At 41.1% G+C, this 18,404-nt stretch overlaps 2 protein-coding genes across 4 annotated transcripts; one reads left to right on the top strand and one right to left on the bottom strand.

The window, feature by feature from the left end:
* Nucleotides 1-10: 10 nt before the first annotated feature.
* On the bottom strand, nucleotides 11-7,813 carry LOC121341826 (BRCA2 and CDKN1A interacting protein). Its single transcript, XM_041415686.1, has 7 exons — nucleotides 7,516-7,813; nucleotides 5,958-6,032; nucleotides 5,385-5,465; nucleotides 4,559-4,651; nucleotides 3,846-4,033; nucleotides 2,500-2,677; nucleotides 11-377 (listed from the first exon to the last, which is right to left on the bottom strand). Exons 1-7 carry the CDS (start codon nucleotides 7,651-7,653, stop codon nucleotides 207-209), a joined length of 924 nt encoding a protein of 307 aa, XP_041271620.1. The 5' UTR covers nucleotides 7,654-7,813; the 3' UTR covers nucleotides 11-206.
* Nucleotides 7,814-7,866: 53 nt separating this feature from the next.
* UROS (uroporphyrinogen III synthase) lies at nucleotides 7,867-18,381 on the top strand. 3 transcript variants are annotated; one of them, XM_041415689.1, is made up of 10 exons: nucleotides 7,867-8,064; nucleotides 9,389-9,478; nucleotides 10,210-10,293; nucleotides 10,740-10,836; nucleotides 11,992-12,066; nucleotides 12,534-12,608; nucleotides 15,047-15,130; nucleotides 15,429-15,514; nucleotides 16,078-16,176; nucleotides 17,792-18,381. In XM_041415689.1, the coding sequence occupies exons 2-10, from the start codon at nucleotides 9,416-9,418 to the stop codon at nucleotides 17,798-17,800; spliced, it is 672 nt and encodes a 223-aa protein (XP_041271623.1). In that variant the 5' UTR covers nucleotides 7,867-8,064; nucleotides 9,389-9,415; the 3' UTR covers nucleotides 17,801-18,381. The 3 variants fall into 3 exon arrangements, with proteins under 3 accessions (XP_041271623.1, XP_041271621.1, XP_041271622.1); XM_041415687.1 differs by lacking the exon at nucleotides 17,792-18,381 and adding an exon at nucleotides 16,788-17,561; XM_041415688.1 differs by lacking the exons at nucleotides 11,992-12,066; nucleotides 17,792-18,381 and adding an exon at nucleotides 16,788-17,561.
* Nucleotides 18,382-18,404: the final 23 nt, after the last annotated feature.

The following is an 18,404-nucleotide window of genomic DNA, read 5'->3' as shown; positions in this document are numbered from 1 at the left end:
TGGACAGATATTCAGGTTTTGACACTGGGTTTTTATTGACTGCTTCATGATGATATCAAAGTAAAATAAGATGCAATATTTAAAAATATTCACTTGTTGATATTTTTGGTTGTACAAAACCGTTGACTCAACAGCAGTCCTGCAGCTAGTGTGAGGTCACAGTCCTGCATGGCTGCTCTGTAAAAACCTGCTGTTTGCAGGGGAGCTCAGAGTGAGAGATAATCTTTGAGTTTATCCATAATTCCATGGATTCCATCAGCTGGAACTACAATAACTGTCCTCAGAGGCTTCATGGGTACATCATCAAAGGACCATCTGCCACCCAGACAGGTGTCACTTTCCTCTTGCACAGAGTAGTTGAATTTCAGAAGGGCTTTCTGAACAACAGAAATAAAAGCTTTCAGATTAAAATGTTTAATTAGCATGAAGATAATACATCATCCAAACAAAGGGAAAATAATGAACCTATTATGCCCATGCTTATCAAGAAGTTTTTTCCCCTCTTGAAGTGTCCACCAAGAAGAACAACCAAAAAATCCACTATTTGAAGTATTTTAAACAAACATTTTATTTTCACAGAATTGATATCTTTCATATTAAATTCTATAATGTTTGCTACCATTATAGTTTGGGATGAGAGAGATAACCTAGGAGGGAGGGCAAAAAAAAATCAATGTTCTCAGGCTCTGCTGCTTTCAGGGCCTACTCTTAAAACTGCCCACACTCCTAAAAATTAACAAATGTTTATTTTTATGAGTAAAAATCTAACATTAAAGGGATGTGCACCAAATGAATCCTGAGGAGAATTTCAGAAAGCTCTTGGAAAGGTTCCAGATAGCTGAAGTAACTGGAACATCCATTTATGCTTCTCCAGACAGGCAGGTGTCTAGAATGTGCATTATTTGTTTTCAGGGATGTAAACCCCATACAGAAAATCCCTTTTCATCAGCTTTCCTGGACAAAATTCCTGATGGATCAGAAGAACAACCTAATGAATATTTCTAGTTCTCACACAAGTCAGATGAAGAGCTGAACCATCACGTAGAAAAACTCACCTGATTCCTTCCCTTTGGGGGAAAATTAAGATCCACTCTCCTTTTAGGCTTGTTTTCCACTAACGTTGTATCAAGGCTTTAAATCTCATTTTGGATGAATTAGCACACTAACTGAGTGGCTTTGCTCAGGAACAATTTGAGCACCTTTAATCAATTCCAGGTCTGGCTATAATAGATTTGCTGGTTATAACTTTAAGGAGCAGAAGGAAGCCCAGGGCAGAGCCAAGTGCAGGAAAAGGCTTCTCTCAGTTTGATATGGCTCCAAGTGCCTCACCACATTTAATGCTATTTGATATCTAATTAACATTATGTGTGATCAGGGAGGACAGACACTCAGCACTAATTTAACACTCACACATTATTAAGTACAGAGAGACATTGAATTTAATACCCTACATAATGTTTAAAATTATCTTTTTAAAACACTGGAAAGACTGTTAAAAAGAAAAATGTGCTCAGTTTGAGTCTATCCTTTTGAGCTGAGAATTACTGGAGTTTTGATGAAAGCACCCAATTAGCCTTTAATAAATAACAAAGCTGAGATAAATAAATTTAAAGCAGGCCTTCTACAACAGAACACCCGTGGACACATGAGCTTCACAGGCTTCTCCCTAGCAGGTTTCAGTAACATTTTACACAGAGTTCAGCTTCAGCAGGAACACAAAAACAAAATCCACAACTTGCTAATGCACAGAGCCTACAACACAATTCCCTACAGCCACCAGTGAATTCCCCCACTTATATTTCTCTCACTCCCAAAAAATAAAATTACAGCCCTATCACAGCCTCTGTCAGAACGATCACACACAGAAACCTTTGCCATTAACCACCCCATGCATGTGCAATTCCTTTGCCCTGCAGGCACTGCCAGAAATGAAAAACAACAGCCTCTTGACAAAGTAATGATATTGTATAATAGTGGTTTTAAAGCTTTGGGAACCAAAAAAAAAAATGAAAAAAAAAAAAAAAAGAAAAAAAGAAACCATGAAAAATTCTTTGCATTTCAAAGCACATTTTAAATTTAATTTCCTGCATTTTCCCCTCACCTGATCTGGCTTGGGACCAGCAGAATTATGTAGCCAGGTTGCCTTAGGAAATGGGAAGTAATATTTTCATCTCAGTGTTTCACCACTTTTTATTAATATACCTGCCCTGAGTAGAATAGAGACAGAAAAGGGAAGCAAGAGCCATCTCTTAGGATCTCCTTACATTTTTATTCTAAGCATTTTTGGCAAGTAACAGGTACCCAGGAGGAAACAGATAAATCAATGCACAAAATGAGGTTGATTGCTCCTCTCTCAACACTACTCCAAAACACCCTGGATTTAATTTTAAAGTATTTGTGATCATCTTGATAAAAGCTCCCCTTGAATTTGAGGTGAAACATCTCTTGTTGATGACATGTAAAGAAAAAGAAGCATTTAAAATTAAATAATCATGTTACCTCATGAAAAAATTCTTCCTCTGCATTTGCAAACATTAATTCCTCCTTTGGCTGATTCCTCCCTTCCTTCCTCTTAGAATTGCTCTTTGTGGCCTCTGTAAAGGTCTTGCTGATAAGGAGGTAATAGTGACACTTCCCACAGGGTTTGTTTGTTCTCTGTGCCTCAGTCAGCTCCTTCCTGAAGAGGAATGAGTGTTTACACAATTTAAATCCTAAACAAGCACATAACCAAACCTTGTAATGTAGTGGTATAGAAAGGACAGTCAAATGGCAGCCTGTTCTTTTATGACTACCTCAGAAATCAATTTTGCAGATGCCATTCCTGGAACTTCAAAATACTATTTGTACTTCAAACTATCAAAATATGGATGTTTTTTCTCAGCTCATAGGAGGAACCCTTTTTTCCCCAGAATTCTGTTCATGGTAGTGTCTGTGCATGATTCTATGTGCAACTCCTTAAAAATACATCACATTATCACTCCCTTGAGGAACTGTAACTGAAAAGACAGAAAATACCCTTGCTCAGCCTTGTGTTCAACATGTTGTCACTCCAAAACCTTTAAGACAAAGAGGCTGAGATCTGAATTTGAGCTGTGACAAGTGCTGAATTGGGGAGACCTCAGTCTGACTTCTAATCTCATCTCACGTGAGAGGAAAGAAGGCAAAAATGAAAGAAGAAAAAGAGATGATCTCCATTCAATTACTGGTTCCTTATCCAACAAAACTTCCTGTTCCCAGCTCTCAGCATGGCACTGAAATAATGTAATGCTGTGTTTCAGTGGATTAATTTATTTACATTCACCCAGCTTTTGATATAATCCATGAATTAGCAGAGATCAACCAGCACTTCACCTGCTCTTTCATTCCTTGAAACTAATCAAAACATTGCATATTTACATGGGTCAAAACTAATTCACCTTTTAATCCTTTCCCTCAGTCCAAATCTCCCATTCCTGAGCCAGACATTAACACAGAAACAGAAACACCCAAGCTGCTAACAAAGTTCTCATTTTTAAATTTTCCTAGACCAGTGTGAAAGTCATCTGCAACACAAAGATAAACTGCAACACACACACAGCTATTTCTGCAGAACAGCACATGTGCTCAAATTATATCCTCTACAGAATTTGAGAAAGTTTTGTACCTTTATAAAGACATAAAAATATTTTTAAAATTAACTAAAGACCATATATGAGATCATTTTTGTTCACACTTCACTCATATCTACAGCATCAGCTGTCTTAACACAGTTCTATATACATAAGAATTCTGAAAAATATGATGAAAAATATGATGAAAAATACCACTCAGCATCATGGAATTAAAAAATAAATCAGCAAACCTACTGGAGCTGCTGGTGCATGGGCAGAGCAATCTGTGGAGGGACATTGATGAACCTCTCACTCAGGATGAGCCCCACAGGCTTGGTGCTGTCGTTGAGGAGTTTACTCAGCTGCTCCACCACGCGCTGCTCGCAGCTCTGCTCGCAGCGACTCAGAAGCAGCTCTTTGATTTGCTCAGCACACTGGGTGCCCTGCAAGAAAAAGGTGCATTTTCTTTACCTGATACAACAAATGTTTACACAAGAAAATCTTGAAGGTCACCTCTGAAGGAACTTTCTACAGGCCTGGTGGCAATTTCCCTCAGCAGCCCCTAAAGCACAGCACAATTGCTTTGAAATCATTCTCCAGCCCTGAAGCTGAGGGCAAACAAAGCTTGTGAAGGGATGGGAACAAGGAACTGCAACACCACGGTGTTGCAAAACAAAACTCCAAACTGCAGAAGATCAAAGGGAGGAAATACAAGAGATTGACAGCTCATTTATGATGGAATTTCTAGGCCCAGTTTTAACTCTCTGTTTCATTCTCTGCTTCATGTTTGACCCTCAGCAAGTTACTGCACTCAAAAAAAGCTAAGGCACTTCAAGTTTTATCAGCCCAGTCCTCCAGAGTGGAATTCCAAATCCTGGTCCAGCTGTCCAGGCTTGTTACACAGGATTGCAGTCTCATTTATTACCTATGCTAATATTTATAACCAGATGTTACTGAGGAATACCAACCTTCCTTTCTGTTAAGTTCAAGCAGCTTATAAAACCAAATACTTCATCATCATCCTCTTCATCATCAGAACTGTCTTCCTGCACTTCTGCTTGCTGTTGAATGAAAGGAAAAGCAACAACTCATAATGACACTCTATTTCCACTCTGTAGCAAAAGATGTTTTTCTTTCCAGGTGCTTTCAGCAGATGAAAACCATTGAGGCAATCTGTACAAACACACACTGCAAATTCTGAACTGCAAATTCTGCATCACTGAACACCTCAGTGTGCCCAGAGCCAGCTTCAGGAGGGCCAGGCCATGCATCTTCTACAGCAGAGCCCTCTGAAAGGCACTAAAGGATGATAGCTCACATTCAATAAGCAGCATCTCAGCCCAGGGGATGGAAATATCTTAAACAAAACCAATTTCCTTCAGTTCCTAATGCAGGGAAGTAAACCTGGAATGTCTTGACAGCCACAGAGCAACAAAGCTTTGACAGGGAGGAAGACAAAGAGCTGTGTCTGTGTAGGGAAGTCACAAGCTCCTATTTCTCATGGAGATGGTAACAAACCTCTGCATTGCATTTCCAGCATTACTACACTGAAATTCAGGGAGGGAAAAGCCTTCCATATGAAAAAAGAAACCAGCAATAACAACACATCAAATTCATTCTTTGCTTGAAAGCAGGCATGGAAAATTTCAGTTCCCATAGAAAAATTATTCTTAAAGCAGAAAAAGCAAGAAAGCACACAAATAACAGAGAGGATCCCCTTCTGAAATACAGAAATAATGTCATTTTAACAAAGAAAGCATTGCACTTCAATGACAAATATAATATCTGTCTTACCTTGATAATACTCCCAATATGGTTCTGTTGTATTAATATATCAGTTAATTCAGCAGTGTTAACAGGAGCTTTTAGAAACAACTGGAAGACAGGAAACAAGTATTAATTTTCAGGCACTGAGGGTATCTCATGGACCACTTAATAGAAAATAAAGTGAGATTTTTATTTATCTTCCTTCATTATAATACTGCAAAAACTAACAACCAGCTGCTGGAGGTGCTTGCTCCTGCACCTTCCACATGCTGATATTTCCACACTGGTACCCTCTGGAGTTTGGTATGATCTGAAAACTGTGGCTATTCCATCCCTGGAAGTGTCCAAGGGCAGGCTGGATGGAGCTTGGGGCAATCTGGGACAGTGGAAGGTGTCCCTGGCCATGGCAGGGGGTGGCACTGGGTGGGCTTTAAGGTCCCTTCCAACCCAAACTACTCTGGGATTATCCAATAAAAGGAAGCAAAGTAATATATAAAAGCTATAAATCAATACAAAGAATGAGAGCTGATGCCTTTGCATAACTCCTTAGATATTATTTATCAATGCAATACCAGCAAAGCTGACAAGTAGCCACAGTACCTGCTGCAGTAACTTCTTTATCCCATTATAGTCATTGTCTGATATGGAATGTGCCTCAAATTCAACATTCACTTCCTGTGGGGTATAACAGAGAATATCACACACACTTGGCAAGAGGTTATATCAGACAAGTAATGGCAAACAGCAGACACAGAACTTATTTCCACCTAGCAGTAATCTCAGCCATTGTTATCATTTCTCCTGTGACATTTAGAGAACATCTGTGAAAGCAACTTTTTAAAACTGACCCACCAATTGTGTCACAAACAAACCTTAAATGCTTTGCCCCTGCCATCTGGTTCACACAACTACAACTTTTATAGCCACAGACTCCTCCTGGAGAGAGGCTTGACCCAGGAAGTCAAACCTGGAAACTTCAGGACTGTGGTCTAACACCTCAGCAGCTGCAGATGCTGCAGACATTTAAATAGTTACACCCAAACCCACAGTTCTGCTATTTCCCCAAAGCCTCCTGGCATCACTAACCCCACTGTGGAACTCTGCAAATGATGAGACCCAGGCTGCTTCTCCTTCCAGAACAAATGCTGTGTGTCTACCAACATTTTTATTGCTATTCAATATCAAAAGTCATATCTGCTGAGGTTACTCTGCCCACCTATTCCACTGTTCAAGATCATTCAAGGTTATTTTGCCTTTTAATTGCCAGTTTCAATTACACCTCCTGAGCAAGCTCAACAACTCAGCCTCACTTTTGCCACCATTCAGCCTCAGAATTCTCTCCAACCCCACATCGAGGTCAAGGCCTTAGCTGTCCACTGGAAGAACAGTGTTAAAGACCTGTTTGCAATGTAGAAAACAGGCACACAGTCCCTCGGGAAGCAGGAAAATTCAGGAGACACTGGCACAGGCTGCCCCTGGATCTCTGAAGTGTCCAAGGCCAGGCTGGACAGGGCTGAGAAAGCCCTGGGACGGGGGAAGGTTTCCCTGCCATAGCAGGGGGTGAAAATGGATGGGTTCTAAGGTCCTTTCCAAACCAAACTATTCTGGGATTCTACAATAAAAGGAAGCAAATTTATTTTTATAATAATAAAACACAGCAGAAAATAATAAAAGAGCTAATCCTCTGTGCTGACAGCACCATTTCCAAGCAGCCCCACACCTCAGCGGACACACCAAGGGCTGGGGGGCTGTACAGCTGAGACCCCGGAGACCCCCAACACTTGAAAAACAGTTAAAAAAATTAAAAAACTTTCAACAACAACAACGCAGCGAACACACTTTGGATCTCCGGCCCACAGGGACCAGCAGGGAGAGCTCCGGCCCACAGGGACCAGCAGGGAGAGCTCCCTGCTCTCCCACAGGACACGCACCCAGCGCCGGCTGGGCCTGCTGGGGCACAAGCCCTTCCCGAACTTCCCCTGACAGTCCCTTCCCGAACACCCCCTGACAACAATCCCTCCCCAAGCCCTTCCGGAACATCCCCTGACAACAATCCCTCCCCAAGCCCTTCCCGAACACCCCCTGACAACAATCCCAACGCGAACACCCCCTGCCAGTCCCACACGTGCAGGAGCGGTGCGGGGCCCGTCCCGCTCACCTCAGCGATGGGCTCGTCCGAGTCGGAGCACTCCGAGCCCTCGGAGCCGCTGTCGGAGCCCTCGGAGCTGCCGGAGCCGCTGTGGGAGCCCTGCTCCCCGGCGGGGCTCCGCGCCCGGCGCTTGGCCGGCGTGGCCATGGCACGGCTCGGCGGAAGGGCGGTGTGGCCGCGGGATGTCGCTGAATGTCGCCGAATGTCGCGACAGCGAGCGGGAGGCAGCGCCCGCGGAGCGCGGAGGGGCCCGGGCGGCCGCGGAGCCTGAAGGGGCAGGCGCGTCCCGCACCGCCCCGCTCCCCGCTCAGCCGGATTTCCTCTTCGTGCTGTGGTGTCACTTCCTTCCAAAGGGAATTCATTCTCGGGAATGGTTGTCAGGGGTTAAGTCAGGGCGGTTTGTGTCCCCCATCCCTGCAGGAAGGGCTGGAGGTGGCTCTGGGGCTGGGGACGCCGCAGCTCGGGCTCGGTGACCCTGGAGGCTTCTCCAGCCTCAGGGGTTCTGTGCTTTAAAAGGAACAGAGTGTCCGAGCATCTCCGACATTAGCGAAAATTACTGTAAGTAAAAACCAGCGTTAGCAAAAATTGCCAGTTAAATCAGGAATCAGCCTGCTCGCTGTATAAAAATCGTGTCCCGGCTTCCCCCGAACCAAATTCCCTGGATAATTCCAGACAAACCGCAGAGAAGGGTGACAGGGAGAGCGCCGTAAGCACAACGCGATTCTGGTCTTTATAAAAAATGCCAGTCGGGAAAACGCCTTGAAATGTCCTCAGCACTGAAAAATGCTCATTAACGATCGAGCCTCGGCTGTATGGAACGTGTTCCACTTAACGCTTTGTGTCTAATTAATGAAGAAATTAATTAATGAGGCCGTGGAAAGAAGAGCATTGGGCGCTCGCTGTTGCCAGCCAGAAGAAATGCAAGGCACAGAGCCTTGGGATGTAATTCCAGCTTTATAAATAATTATAAATAACTGCTTCAAGTAGGCTGAAATTTTCATGTTCCCCTTAAAGCCTCAAACGCATCTGTGGGGTTTTTTATTTTGTTTTGGTTTGGGGGGGTTTTGTTTGGTTGGTTTTTTTTTTTGTTTTAGTTTTTAAAGCTATGTTTGCTCTGGGAGCAATTAGGTCATTGCCAAAATTTGAATACTGATATTCAGGGAAAAAATTTAGAGGAAGGTGAATTTTCCTATGTGTGTGATCTGTCAGGAAAATACCACACTGGTAACTGGGGTAAATGTGCACTTAGAGAGTGGATTTCTCTTTGTATTATTTGTGTATTTGCTTGCTTTTTGTAACTTTGAGTTTAGCACCAAAGCTTGTAAGGAACTGAGAAGTATCATCTTCCATTTTTATGGCAGAATAGATGTTTTCAGTCCTGCCTTGTTTCCTAGAGTATCAGAGAAGGCATATGAATATTATCTATATTATTATAGATGCATAAATATGTGCATATAGACACCCATATATTAAATAAAATCAATATCTTTGCTCATCTCATTTTGATGAGCAGAGGGTGAAAACTAGCATGGAAATTAACAGAAAAATTATATTTTTGTAGCTGGGATCTGATTCAATTGCAGAACATGGTGGCATTCTAGGCTTTGTTACTGCCTTTACAAAAATATTCTTTAAAATGTGTTCTCCTTGATGAGTTTCACTAGAGCCTCTTCCTTAGGCAGTGTTATCTAAAGGCAGCACATTATTTTCTGCCCTTATCAGGGTGGGTGCTCCTGCCTGGAGAATGCACAATAACTGCTTACTCACTGTGTAAGCAGCAGTACAGCTGGGAGCAGCCCAGTTCTTGGAGCTGTTAAAGTCACTGTTGGAGTCAAAAACTCCTCTAGATCTAATTAAGATAAATTCTATTATTTTATTTCAGGGTTCTGCTGGGCTTCCTTGGTGAACAATGAAGGTTCTGCTGCTGAAGGATCCCAAAGACAAAGATTCAGGACCAGATCCTTATGTTAAAGTGAGTAAACGTTGATAAAACTAGAAAAAAAGAAAGTGTCACTTCTTTATTAAAAACTAATGCAACTGTTTCAAGTGGGAAAAGGGGCTTGCTCAAAATTAGAAGTGCATGTCTGAAATTATGCAGAGAGAAAAAGTATCTTGGAAAATAGCCCTTCCTGCAAAAACTTGTATTAATTATGGGACATTTTTACTGAATTCATTGTAAAGCTCTCAGCAAAGTACTGATATTAAACCAGCTTCATTTGAATTAATTACTATTGTTTATGTTCATATGGACAGAATAAAGATTACAGAAATTCTCTGTGTTTTTACTGGGAATGTGATGTGAAATAGAGGTTACCTGTTGCTGGGGTTCCTTGGTCATGTGAGTAAATCTCACTGATAAGAGGAAGAATTCCTGATAAAGGAGGATTATTTCTTTAGAAGAAACCTACTGACAGAATTACAGAGATGCACAGGGACATTTGCAGGACTGGGTGGGCACTTGGGGACTTCAGAGTTTTGTGCTGGTGTCTCCTGTACTTCAGAAGGTCCCACAGCTATTTGTTTAATAAAATGTTATAATATTAAATAATTAACAAATCCAAACTAGATTTACCAGGGAAAGGAAATAAAGTGCCTTTTTATTTTGCTTTAGCAAAGAGAAATGCTTGTGCTGACTCAGCTCTTTGAAAAAGTAAAAATGCTGTTTGGAATTTATTTCAAGAGCTGCAAACATTTTCTTGACAGGAATTAGGATCATACAGCTTGGAAGCAACATTGATCCCAGTTTTGTCATTTGAATTCACCTCTCTTGAGAGCTTATTTGAGAAGGTAAGTTTGAAATTCTTTCAGTTGTCTTATTTCCAGCAGAATTTTGATCCCATTTCATCATTCTCTGCGTGGTGCCTCTTTTTGTGTTGCCACAAACCAGCTTTGTACAGTAAAATTTCATGTACAGCAAAATTTCATGTGCAGCATCAAGGACCTTGCCCTTGCTTGTTAAAGAATTAAATTGGCCAGACAGAATTAATATTTAAGTGAATTTTCACAAGTGTTGGGGCATTTCAGGCAGTTATTGAAGCTGTTCTGTTTGTCACAAGCTTGTAAATAACTGATCAACTGATTTTTATTTTTTTTTTTACTTGAATTTGCTGTTTCTAAATAGCTTTCCCACCTGTTTGTCACAAGCTTGTAAATAACTGATCAACTGATTTTTAAAATTAATTATTTTTAATTTTTTTTTTTTTTTACTTCTTGAATTGACTGTTTCTGAATAGCTTTCCCATCCAGAGTGCTATGGAGGCCTGGTTTTTACCAGCCCAAGAGCATTAGAAGCCATCAAGATCTGTTTAAAAGAGAAGAGTAAGAAAGAGGGTAAGTACATCTTGATATTCCTTGGTCTTTTTCTTCCAGCATCTTGTGAAATGTGGATTTTAATGAACTTTGTTTCACCCACCAGTAGATATTTGGAGCATCATTTTTAAAAAAAAACGAATTTCACAGTTCTTTTAACATCACTAAGGGCTCATGCTACACTGAGCTTTTAAGGGTTATATTTTCCACACTTAAAAATTAAGGAAAAGAGCTTTTGGTGCAAATTACTGATTAGTGAGAGCTTTGCCAGCTCTGGTTTAGGAATATTTTGCTGCAGTGCCTGGTTTGCTTGCTGACTGCTTTCCTCCCTTGAAGAGAAGATCATGTCATAAAAACTGGCCATCACTTCTGTGCCTGTGTAATTCATATAAAATGCTGCAGAAAAAAAGGCAGTTCTCTGTCTTGAATAAGAAATTTCTCAAGTGAATTAATTATTAGCTAAAAAATGGTGAAGAAGTGCTGATGCAGCAAAGCCAAGAGATGAGGAGTGAGGAAGAACCCTGCTAAACAGAAATACCCAACACAATGAAATGACAAATCCTTGCAAACTCTTCCAAATTCTTGTTTTGGTGATTCTGGCATGGAGTTTCTACTTTACCTGCTCCATTTTTGGGCTGTGGACAAATCAAACCTTACTCCTGTGAGTAAGGTTACACCTTTGAGTAAGCAGTAAATGCACTGAGACCATCAGCTTTTGTAGCATTTCAGCAGCAGAAGAAGATTTTAGGTCAAAAGTAATCTCTAAATTTCATCCCCAAGCTTGATTAGGACTTCTGGAAAAGAAATATTTTAATAATAAAAATGAGTGTGTAGTTTCTGTTTGGGTTCCTCTCAAAGGCAGCAAATCCTTGTGGTTTTACTTCTGATTTTTATTTTTACTGTTGTATTTTGTATTTCTTTTTTCACCCCTGGTAATCCCAGAAAAGACTCAGTATCCTGTGCTGCTCTGGTTAAAACAAGACAGTAAAAACCTTGGTGTATCTATTTTTGATCCTTTAGGATTTGTACATCCAGATTTGTAGTGGAGTTTTAGTTATTTTTATCATTTTGCTGCATTTGTGGATTAAACAGAAGTCCAAATAGTCATTTATCATTCACATTATGTTGCCATGTGCTTAAATTTAATTTAATTTAGTATAATTTGATGTTTTTCAGCCTGGTCAAAATCTCTTAAACAAATGTGGAATATCAAACCAACATATGTGGTAGGAAAAGCTACAGCTTCTTTAGGTAAGCTGGGGTTTAAAACAAGAAAAAATGGCTAAATCTGGCTTGTAAGTACAATGTTTGGAGGAGCAGCTGCTGTTCAAGGGTGCTGAGGAAGAAATTTCAGTTTTAAACTGGTTAATTTGGAAGAGAGGTAATTATGTAAACATTAGAATTATCCATGCTCCAGCCAAGGATATCCATGGATCTAATCCAGCCTCTGGATTTCTGCTGCTTTTGTTGTAATGTGATGGTCACTGCTTGAAAAATTGGGTCAAAACAGGAAAAAAAAACCCTTTATTCTTAATTTGAGTGTGGTTTTGTCACTGCTTTTGGAAGTGGAATTGGATGAAAGGGATTCTAACCTTGCACAGGTGATTTGTGCACAAATTATTTGTGTGCCTCCCTTTCCATCCCAGGGTTCTGTGACAGGAAATCTGAATTGTTCTCATTGTTTCCCATGGTTTTTTCTTTGCTGCTTTTGGTTCTAGTGGAAGAAATTGGTCTTGTTCCACAAGGAGAAAAGGCTGGAAATGCTGAGAAATTAGCTGAATATATTTGTTCAAGTAAGTGGCTCAAATGTTGGAGTTAAATTAAGGTAATCCTAAATAAATTAAGGTCCCTTCCATCATTTTAGAATTTCCTTGAGGTAAAATCAAGTGCATAGTGAGGCAAAAATACTTCAAAATACATATACAAGATACTAATTTACATGTAATCTTAGACTCTCTGGTTAATTAATAAATACTATATGAGCCAGCAGGAAAATGTTTATTTTTACTGGAAGATCAGAGCTGTAATGATTGGAAATTGCTGCTAAATCAGAAGATTTAAGTGCTGGTGACTTTCCCCAGAATTACCCTGTGGTTTCAGAGGGATCTGGTTTTCATCACCAAAGCTGAGTGGTTTTGAAGAAATTAAATGATGCTTTAAGTTTTGTTTAACCATTCTGTTAATGGTTAAATCTGTAACTTTTCTCAACCTATTATCAGATTATTGGGGAATTTTAAAAGTCTATTTACTGACTTCTTCTGTTTTTACTCTGATTTGTTAACATTTCCAGTAGCAATAAGGAAGATTTTTAGACTTTGGGGCTGTTTATTTTTTGAGTGGATGGCTCAGTAGAAGCAGTGAAAAAAGAGTTTTTGTACAGATGTGAGAGGTGCTGACAAAGGCTGCTCAGTAGCAGAGATTTACAGGAAAAAGAAAAATGGGAAAGGATTGTTTTTGCTGGGCACAGTGCTCTCTAATTCACTGGCAAATAAAATACTTCATCCCTAGAGAATATTTAATGCTAAAAATGAGAGTTGCCAACACAAGATCAAAAAATAAATTCTGAAAATTAAAAATACAGCACGAATATGTCATGAGTGAAGAATAACCCATCTCCTCTCTTCTAATAGCAAATGTATTAAAGCAAGGAAAGCTTTCAGCTGATTTTTAGTGCTGGAAAATCTACTTCTGGCAATGAATTAATATTTGCCAGTGATTCTTTTGAGCAGAAAGACAAGAGAAATACCTGTTTGTTGTGTTGTATGAAGGTGAAAAAAAATTAACCAAGCAGTGAATTTCAGTCACTGGAGCCTGTTTGTTGTTGAGACATAGAAATATCCTCCAGGATTTATTGGGCTGTGCATATTTAAATCTCTGAGCTGATCAAGTGCTTTATAACAACCTTGGAAGTGCAGATGAAATTACCTCATGTTCCCTATTATGTATAAATTCCTTTTTGTTTGTGCATAAAGAAGTAAATGAAAGGAATAGCTCTGAATTTCTTGTATCATGAGGGGTTATTGCCAGAATAAAATTAAAAGCTGAAATAATGTGATTTTTATTTGTTACCTTTTGTGCTTTGGTACCCAATTCAGTTTAAGGGATTGGGAAATAAAGGAATTTACTCCAAGACAGTCTGGCTTTACTCTTCTCAAGGCAAATATTTGGCTACAGAAGCAAGAGATCCCAGTCCTTGTTGTGTCATTCAGGCCTACCAAGGAATTTTTCAGTGCCAAAAAAAATTGGTCTTTGTTTACAGGTATCAAAATAACTGCATGATAAAAGTCTCCTTAAATTTTATTTAATTTTAAAATCTTTTTTGCATTCTGAGCCAAGTTCATTTTTCCTCTAATTTTTAATTTTGATTTTTAGAATATCTGGTTTCTGTTAATACCTCAGTGTGCAGTCAGGACACTCAGGTGTGTCTGGGTTGACTGCTACAAGGGTCTTCCCACTTGATTTTCACTCTGCTGCCCCTTTTTTTTTTAATCCCTGAAGAATATCTGCTTGCATAAATGAACAATCTCCTTCCAGCACTCAAAAGCATTTCTTCTCTAGTAATTGTCTCTTAAAAATGTATTAACAAATCTGAATTAGTAATAAAATAATGTCATTTCTTTGGAAAGCTGAATGCAAAGCTGTATCAATCTGTAGAATTTAATCTTGAAATTTTCTCTGTGTTTCTTATTTATAGAAAAGGCAAAAGCTGTGCAAAGCAAGTCTTCTGTTAAATTCCTAATTTGACAAAAGCAAGTGAGGATATCCACTCCCACGCCAGCAGTGCAACCAGAATCCTTTTTCCTTGGGGAATTAAGAAAATGGAATTGCAGATAGAAAACTTTCCAGCACAGTATTGTCCTTTTCTTTGTCTGCCTGAATATTCTTTTATAGAGAGCTCTGTCATTTATTGAGCAGGACAGATTTTAAATACCAAATTGAGGCAGGTTGTGCTGAGGAGGAGATAAAGTGCATTTCTATTCCCCTTGCCCTTCTACAAAGGGAGTTATCTTTTTAGCCAATATTCATATTCTAGTTTTGGAACATTTCTAATGTTCCTGCTGAGTAGCCTGTCCTGTGAATTGGGGCTGCAGATGTTTTCAGTTACCTCAGAGCTCTGTCTGTGGTGAGGCATTTGATAAATCAGCATTTGATACCTTTAAAACGTATTAAATCACATTTACTCTTTATTAAAGGCCTGAGTTAATTAAAGTTCTTGTTTGTGTGTTTACAGGAGAGAAACCCAATTCCTCAGCTCTCCTATTTCCTTGTGGAGCCCTGAAAAGAGAAGTGCTTCCTACAGTGCTTAGAGAAAAAGGTTGAACTTCCCCTGGAGACCCATTTTAATTAGTCAGTGATGAGAAAAGTTGTATCTAAAGCTTGGGAACCAAATTGGAAGAAGTAAAAGTGGAACTTGCTGAGGAGAGGACGGGAGTAAACACTGGGAACTTGGATGGCTGCCCACAGCTCTGGGACCTGCAAATCCTTCACAGAACTTTTGTGTCTTTTTAGCCTAAAATAGTTACACTTCAGTGCAGTTAGGACGTTGTGAGTGTTGAACTGAAATAATAGAAATGAATGAATTAATTAATTATGACTGCATGTCCTGATTGCAGGCATACCCCTGGAGAGCCTCACTGTTTACCAAACAGCCCAGCACCCTGATCTGCAGGAATCTTTGAGCAGTTACTTCTCCCAAGAGGTACTGGACACTGATGTAGTTTGGGATTTTCTGAGGCAGGTGACAATGCCTCCCAGAATATTCCCTTTTTGGAAGTAGTGTAACTGAAATATCACTGGGCATCTTTGCTGTGCATCACAAATCAGAATCCAGGAGTAACCTGCCCTACACAGTTTGTGTAAAAGTAATCATTGCTTTTCATTTCTCAAGATTACTCTTCTGGTTTTTCTATGTTAGGAGCCTCCATCATAGAATTACAGAATCATGGAATGGTTTGGGTGGGAAGGGAACTTAAAGTTCATCCAGTGCCACCCCTGCCGTGGCAGGAACACCTCCCACTGTCCCAGGCTGCTCCAAACCCTGTCCAGCCTGGCCTTGGGCACTGCCAGGGATCCAGGGGCTGCTCTGGGCACCTGTGCCAGGGCCTTACACCCTCACAGGGAGGAATTCCTTCCCAAAATCCCATCTAACCCTGCCCTCTGGCACTGGGAGCCATTCCCTGTGTGCGGTTCCCCTGTGCCAAGGCACTGGCACACTGCTGCAGGAGGGAGGGAGCTGTGCCAACCTCTGCTTCTTTCACCCAGGGGATCCCTGCCAGCGTTGTGTTCTTCAGCCCATCCGGTGTCAAATTCTGCCTCCAGCACATCCAGAAGCTCTCAGGGGATTTGATCAACCAAGTCAAGGTATCTTCTCTTTAAAATGGTGGAATAGAAGAGGCAATAAATTTGGGGTGGGCAAATGAGATAGAAGGGCTGTTACAACCTTGATTTTATCTTTGGTTGGTGTTTATTTCTCTGAAGAAAACCCCAGTTTATAGCAAATACAAGTGTTATTATATAGAATTATAAAATAACTTATAAAAGACCCAGAGTGGTGTGGGTTGGAAGGGACCTTAAAACCATCTTGTTCCACCCCCTTGCCATGGGCAGGGACACCTTCCTTTACACCAGGTTGCTCCAGCCCCATCCGACCTGGCCTTTGGGTGGATTTTAAAAAAGAAATTGTTTTCCCCATCTCCATTGGGATAGACTTCATTTTCCCTTAGCCATGCCGTGGTGTGAGGAGTTGTTGCATGCACCGGGCTGCAGCTGATTAAAATTCCTCTCGCTTTTCCCTGTTCCTTGGGACTCGGAGCTTTCAGTGTTTGTAATGGCGAGATAAACACTCATCTTCCCCGAGTCGCTGCCAAGCGGCTCCACTGATGGGTGGCTTTTAATGCTGCAAATCCCCAGCCTGAGCTGGGAGAGCTGAGGGCTGGCAGGAGCAGGGCTGAGTGCTGGCGCTGTCCCCGCAGTTCGCTGCCATCGGCCCCAGCACGGCAGAGGCGCTGCGAGGCGCCGGCACCGCCGTGAGCTGCACCGCAGGGAGCCCCACGGCCCAGGAGCTGGCTGCTGCCATCCACGCTGCCCTGCAGCCACGCAGCTGCTCCGGGCCCCGCTGAGAGCACAGCCTGCCCAGCCAGCTCCGCGTGCTGCTCCAGGAGGGATTGTGCAATTTGCAGACCTGTCGTCCTGCGAGAACGCGGGGTTTGGGATGATGAAGCGCTGGCCTGGTCGGGGATGGGTGTGGGAAGGTTGCACTTAAATATGTTAAGAAATCTGGGATGTGTCCAGCATCCTTAAGGCATCCAGCTCCTCCCCTTGCTCCTGTGTGCACTGTGAATATTTTATCCTTGAAAAGCAGCTGTGAACACTGGGACACCGAAATCAGCCCCACACCTCACCTCAGGTATCCCCCAGCACACAGCTCAGGTTGGATTTCTCTGTATGATCAGTTTTTACTTGCACAACTTCTTTTGTAGGAAAAACCCCCTTATTCCAATGAAGCATTTTCTTTTGTGAACTTGTTTGCTTGTTGTTCTGCTTTTCAGATATTTGTATAAAAATGTTAATTGTAGATTCTGAGTGGAACAGGAGAATTCTTGCAGTGAAGTTGCTCTGTGTGGGGCTCGTTCAGGTCAGCTGCTGCCCCTTGTTACCCTAACAGGGTCTTAAAAATTAGCTTTTGGTTTCTGTTCCTGTAATGAAGGATTTATTAACAGGGAAATAAACTGGCTTATCAGAGTTAATAATGGTGTTAGAGTTGTCTGTTCTGGATGTGGTTTACGCTTTAATTGTTTATCTCTGGAAGGGGAAAAATAATCCTATTTAGCACTAACACTCCCTCCAGCTAATGCCAGTGGCTTCACAGGAGATTTGAATCATAATGTACTCATTTATAATCCTCCTGAAAGTCATTTGTGTTGTTAGCACAGTGCTGAGGTTCCTGGAATTACAGAGAAACTCCTTTGCTGCACAGTTCAGGTGAAGTCTGAGGATGGGACCTGAATTTCCATCCACGTGAGAAGCTCCACACCTGGAACAAGAGGGAAGCCAAGTTCTGTTCTGTTCCTGTAAACTGAATAATTCCAGAGTGTGGGGTCATCAGTCACACTGGGCACAGCAGGACGTGTGTTTGGCTTATGAAACACTTCCCTTTCTCAGGATGAAATGGAATCTCAGGAGGGTACAAACTGCTGGGAAGAGCACAGAATCCCAGGCTGGTTTGGGTTGGAAGGGACCTTAAACTCATCTAGTTCCCTAAGAATGCATGTAAACCCCATTTCTACCTTTCTGTAAAGTGGTTTATACTGTTATTATGCAATAAAGAAGCACATTTATTTGCAGAAGAACATCAGGACATCAGATGTTATATTCTGGAAAATTTCATCATCTTCAAATAATACATATTAGCAAAAAAACCCAGAGTCCTCACATGCTGAGGTAAGACCCCACTCAGTGTTCAATTGAAGTTCATAGATATTTTTGAAAAAAGGTTAAATTTGTCTTTCAGATAGTTTTAATTCTGTTTAATTCAAGTTTGCTGCTCTGAGGAGGGTCATAACCAAGAAAAACAAGGCAGACTGATGTTT

Source organism: Onychostruthus taczanowskii, unplaced genomic scaffold (assembly GCF_017590055.1).
Source record: "Onychostruthus taczanowskii isolate IOZ18803 unplaced genomic scaffold, ASM1759005v1 scaffold5, whole genome shotgun sequence".
Classification (NCBI taxonomy): domain Eukaryota; kingdom Metazoa; phylum Chordata; class Aves; order Passeriformes; family Passeridae; genus Onychostruthus; species Onychostruthus taczanowskii.
Note: the sequence above shows the minus strand (reverse complement) of the source record. Positions and strands in the feature narration are given on the sequence as shown.

What these genes read in the sequence shown, in the direction of transcription:
- LOC121341826 (XM_041415686.1), bottom strand. Translation starts at nt 7,653, where the DNA reads ATGGCCACGCCGGCCAAGCGCCGGGCGCGGAGCCCCGCCGGGGAGCAG. An exon ending in ATATTGGGAGTATTATCAAG is followed by an intron (nt 4,652 to 5,384) that starts GTAAGACAGATA and finishes TTCATTCAACAG; the next exon opens with CAAGCAGAAGTGCAGGAAGA. An exon ending in AGGAAGAATTTTTTCATGAG is followed by an intron (nt 378 to 2,499) that starts GTAACATGATTA and finishes TCTGTTGTTCAG; the next exon opens with AAAGCCCTTCTGAAATTCAA.
- UROS (XM_041415687.1), top strand. Translation starts at nt 9,416, where the DNA reads ATGAAGGTTCTGCTGCTGAAGGATCCCAAAGACAAAGATTCAGGACCA. An exon ending in AAAAGCTACAGCTTCTTTAG is followed by an intron (nt 12,067 to 12,533) that starts GTAAGCTGGGGT and finishes TTTTGGTTCTAG; the next exon opens with TGGAAGAAATTGGTCTTGTT. An exon ending in TACAGTGCTTAGAGAAAAAG is followed by an intron (nt 15,131 to 15,428) that starts GTTGAACTTCCC and finishes TCCTGATTGCAG; the next exon opens with GCATACCCCTGGAGAGCCTC.